At 34.5% G+C, this 5,035-nt stretch overlaps 1 protein-coding gene across 1 annotated transcript; it reads right to left on the bottom strand.

The window, feature by feature from the left end:
* Window positions 1-694: 694 nt before the first annotated feature.
* LOC21409663 (methylthioribose kinase) lies at window positions 695-4,795 on the bottom strand. The gene is made up of 6 exons (XM_010097992.2): window positions 4,510-4,795; window positions 3,420-3,729; window positions 2,861-3,035; window positions 2,571-2,772; window positions 1,225-1,439; window positions 695-1,036 (listed from the first exon to the last, which is right to left on the bottom strand). The coding sequence occupies exons 1-6, from the start codon at window positions 4,693-4,695 to the stop codon at window positions 868-870; spliced, it is 1,257 nt and encodes a 418-aa protein (XP_010096294.1). The 5' UTR covers window positions 4,696-4,795; the 3' UTR covers window positions 695-867.
* Between the last annotated feature and the right edge of the window lie 240 nt (window positions 4,796-5,035).

Here is a 5,035-nt window from a genome sequence, read left to right as displayed (position 1 = left end):
CTATACCGAACATGCCCTTAGTTTTTTGTTTCTTTCATTCCCTTAGACATAGATCATTTGTGTGTTTTAATTCCTGATATCTTATTTCTGTCTTCTGGTTTGCTAGGAATGAAATCTCTCAAGAAAGAGCGCAGATATTTCAACGTTTTTCCATATATGAAGTAATGTGAATTGAATACCAATAGATCATTTGTGTGTTTTAATTCCTAATATCTGACTTCTGGATTTAAGTTTTAGAGGAATGATCTCTCGAGAAAGAGTACAGATTTTCAACATTTATTTTCATATATGAAGTGATGTGAATTGAAAACCAAAATAATTGCTTTTGGAATATGTGATGAGCATAGGATTAACGTTCAGTTTATTTTAATATTTCACATTAAAGTTATAATTATCTTTTAGAATTTATTTGGGACTATTTTAAATATTAAGACATCAGAAAATTCTCAATTTTATCTGTTTTTTTTTTTTAATTATTTTATGCAACGTTGAATTTCCATATATTTATCTTTTAGAATTTATTTAGGACTATTTTAAATATTAAGACACCAGAAAGTTCTCAATTTCATCTGTTTTTGATTTTATGCAACGTTGAATTTCCATATATCACTAGGTGAAATCCACTCGATGTCATGATGATAACAACCATGATTAATCAACAGAACATTCATCAAGCATTCACAAATGGCAGCCCTTACTAATACACACCGAGAGCCCATATTATTATTTAATATCATCATATATATTCGGCAGCACACCAAAGCAACAAATTTTTGTCCTGATCACTCGGAAAATACATATATATATATATATATATATATATGTATCAAGCCAGTTATCAACCATTATTCAATCAGAAACTAACTATTACTGAATTTGCCTTATGGCTGCAACGATTTCACCAATGTCATGAAACTTTCGCCTTTGTTTGAGAAGCAGCTTCGCCAGTTCAAGAGCTCGACGCTCACAACTGGCTCGCTTGGTATCATCAGTAATTGACTCGAAATCCTCGACATGTGCCACACCAACAATTCTCCTGTCAATTAAAATTAATTGAAAGCACATTAAGATAGAACCAAATCGAGCCAGAATATTGAAATACCAAAAAAGAATAACAAGACGCGATTCGATTCCTCCAAAGACATGAATTTAGAAACCATTGACACGTAGTATGCAGAAACGTGATGAAAGGAGAAGACATGAATTTGTAATGTCTCGTCTCACCTTATCATTTTGGCAGCACCAAATCCAAGTGTGTCGTGGAACAAATCCTCAAAATATTTCTTCTGAACAAGGTGTTGCAGCTCAGGGTTGTTATAAATTGCGGGAAGATATGCCTCACCGGAACCATCCTTGTGCTTGTCCCAGAGAGCTATGAATTTTTTGTGAAAAAGATTCCAAGTGTCTTCAATTGTCCTCAAAATCCATTCCTTGTATTTCTGTAGCAGAGAGTCATTTTAGATTGTTTATCAAAAAATAGGCAGGCAATAAGAATTTAAAACGTAAAGGATCTTTTGGAGAAAGGATGTAAACTACGCCTTCCTGATTCCAGAAGGAGCGGGAGAAAAGTCACAATTGGCTCTGGATTCCATGTAATAAAAATGTTCAAAAGTTCTCTCTGATAACAATAAAGGAACAGTTGAGAGATGTAACAAGACATCTCCCAGCTCAAACATAAAACATTTTAGGGTTCGTTTGGAACCAAAATGATTTTGTTTTTTTGTATGAAAATGGAAATGAAAACGTTTTCAATCTCAGACAGAAATCATTTTTGAAAATGCGTTTAGTAGTTTTATCAAGAGATTGTTTTCAGTATAAAAAAATCCATGTCTCTCTCTCTTTACTCGAGAGAAGAGAAAACGGAAACAAAAAATGAAAAACAACTAAAAGTCGTTTTTCATTTCTCTCTCATTTTACACTAAACCAAAAAATCGTTTTCATTTCCGTTTTTTGTCTTTAATTGTGCCAAACGCCGTTTCTCTCCCGTTTTCATTTTTTCTTTCTCGAAAAATGTGAAAAACAAAAACAAAAACAACTCCAAACACAGCCTAAAACTCTTCCTAGCATAATTATCAAGGCGTTGAAGTGATTCCTCCTGGTTCAAGGCATTTCAAATTTATTGTCTCGTTTTTAATGATCAAGTCCTTCCCATTGGCTACTCAATGTTGTTTCTAATCTTCTTCAATGAAAAAAAAACCACCACTAAGAAGCGCACAAAATCTCAAGATGCATGAAAAAGAAGCACACTTGACGACAGAGTACCAGGCCAACTCAGAAACAAGGTTTAAAAAATGAATAACAAGGTTATTTTTTCAAGTCTCAAGCAGCACATAACTATTGCAGTTTCTTTCACGAAAACTAAAGGAGAAATGCAGCTCAAGTCAGGTAATAAATAATGAGCAAAACAGAAAAAGATGACAGATGAGTGATATTTTGCTGAAGGAAATAAAAATTCATTAGTGACGCAAGAAATAAAAAGGATGAATACACAGCATAAATAATGCTATGTCAGGGAGAGCTAGAAAAACGTGAAGATAATGAATAAGAGACCAATTATATATGAGACATACTTTGCGATCATTTTTGCCATCAGCATGTCCATCTTGCGAAAAGTAAGCCAAAATCAGGTTTCCCAGAAACGCACCAACATCAAAACCCATTGGTCCATAAAATGCAAATTCTGGATCTATAACTTGAGTTGATTCAAGAGTAACCATGACAGAACCAGTGTGAAGATCACCGTGAATTAGAGCTTGGGTTCTCTCAATGAACCTACAGCAAAGGCAATTCTAATCTATTTTGGCAATTAAAAAAATGAAAATTGGAAAAAAAATTCTGCTACTAAGATTAAAATGCTTACTTGGATTTTAACTCAGCAATTTCAGCCTTCAGAGCATTATCATTTCGAACAGCGTCAGCATCATGATCGAGATGAGGGGAAGTCCACCGATTATATTGAGAGACTTTGTAAGGGTCAGAAAAAACAACCTGCTCAGTGAGTCTGCATAACTCCACGTTCCCGCAGAATTCAGCAACTGCAAAAATTACAATGCCTATCAGCATATGCCAGGCCCTCAAGAGCTAAATATACCACAATTCGAATATCTTAAGGATCAATTCAAGTCGTTTAAGCTCCAATAAAAGATACAAGCAATGAGCAAGCCATATATTGTTGTTAATCATCAAAACAAAAGCCTGTTAAAAAAAATAATAAGCTCTTATTAAGGAAAATGACTAGATGGCATTATATCAGATAATCAAGTTTTCTCATAATGTACAGATCAAGGCCTATCTACACAAAATTCAAGAAAAGAGCCACGACCATTCTCATCACAAATCAGTGTTAAAGAGACTATAAATTAAATTGGTTAAACTTCAAAACAAGTAGAGATAGGAATAATTAAGTTCCAAGTAAATACCAGCACTTTTGTGCTCAGTGGTGGAACGATAAAGGAGGGATGTGTGGAAAAGAGTCTTTGCCATGTATTCCGATATGTGTTCCGCAAGTAACGGGTACTCAACCCCCGCAATCAACCCTTTCCTTAGGATTATGTGTGGGGGCTCCAAATAGCGCATGCCAATTAAAGACATAGTACGATCAAAATGATAAACTTCTGGCACATTATCAGGGCACCAACGGCCATGCTCTTTTAGTGCTACTGCTTCAAAGTATGCTCGCTCCTTTGTCATTGGCCACGACTCACCAATACAGCGTATGTACGGTAGAGCCTTCGCAGTCACAAAAACACATAAATTCGTAAGATACACGGAAGGAGACCATGTAACATACTCAAATTCACAATAACATGGAAGGAAACCGTTCAGTTATGCGTAGTGTAATTCTCGCCTTGTAGAGAGAGGCATTTTTTTAGTGATTGTACTTTGTAGTTCTTTATCCAACTATAGTGATGTTCTCTTGCGGGCTAAATATAGACTAGCAGTCGCATTGAGAGTAAACCATTATAAATCTTGTGTACCGTCTATGTTGTCCCTCTTCTCGTTTGTTAACGATCTCGATTAGTAGGAATTAGAGATTTTAATTCCCAACAGAAACCAGGTAAAAATACTTTTGACAAATACTCATTCCTACACTCTAATCAGCTCAACATAACATTTCATCTACATAAGTTTGCTGGAATGAATTAACCAGTGTATTAGTTTAAAACTAATTAATTAGCTCTAATAAGAGGCAACCGATCATCAATTTACTATAACCCCACATCTACTTTACTTAACTAAACCCTTTCCCTTTCTAATGAAATCCAACCACAAATTACCAAAATGCAAAAATTGTTCAACACCACATCAAAACATCAATAAATCAACTTAGAATAGCATAAATGAAACTATATACACATTTATTACCAAATTTCTGTGCTATCAATCAATACTAACCAATCAACTTGGAATACCCAAAAAATTAAAAATTAAAAATTAAAAAAAGAATTGATCAAAGGCAATAACACTTAGAAGTAAGATTACCAAAAAACGAAAAAAAAAAAAAATTACCTGCTTGATGACGAAAGAGCCAGAGGAGCCGATGACGATGTAGACGAAATTGAGGTTGCCATCTCCGACTTCCTTAATGGTCAAGCCGTCGATGTTGTCGCCGAGCTTCGAGGAGAGAGAAGGGACGGTCTTTATGTACTCCACCAGGGATTTCTCATCCAACGGCCGATACTCGGCGAAAGCCATCTCTCAACGGCGGCGATGGAAGAAAAGAAGAAAGTGCGTGTGTTTGAGGCTGGGAACGTTGAAAACGTTAAACAAGAAAGGAGTTCTTCTTTTTAAGGTTTGATTGGAACTTAAGAAAAGTATCCAAGAAAAAATGAGTGTTTGCTATTTGGGACCACTTTTGCGGAATTTGGCTTAGTTAGATTTTAGAAAAATTATTTTTAGAAGAAATAACTGTTATAAAAAATAATTAAGTGTTTGATAAACTATAATTATAATAATTATATTAGTTCTAAAATTAGTATAATAACATTTGATAAATTATGATGTTGAATTACTGTAAATAATTAAAAATTACGAT

This window comes from Morus notabilis, unplaced genomic scaffold (genome assembly GCF_000414095.1).
Source record: "Morus notabilis unplaced genomic scaffold, ASM41409v2 Scaffold115, whole genome shotgun sequence".
Classification (NCBI taxonomy): domain Eukaryota; kingdom Viridiplantae; phylum Streptophyta; class Magnoliopsida; order Rosales; family Moraceae; genus Morus; species Morus notabilis.
The sequence above is the reverse complement of the archived record's forward strand: the minus strand, read 5'-3'. Positions and strand labels throughout refer to the sequence as shown.

Coding starts and splice junctions, on each gene's coding strand:
- LOC21409663 (XM_010097992.2), bottom strand. CDS start 4,695: ATGGCTTTCGCCGAGTATCGGCCGTTGGATGAGAAATCCCTGGTGGAG. Junction 1,440..2,570: donor ATGGCAAAAATGATCGCAAA/GTATGTCTCATA, acceptor TCTCTGCTACAG/AAATACAAGGAATGGATTTT. Junction 1,037..1,224: donor GGTGCTGCCAAAATGATAAG/GTGAGACGAGAC, acceptor TTTAATTGACAG/GAGAATTGTTGGTGTGGCAC.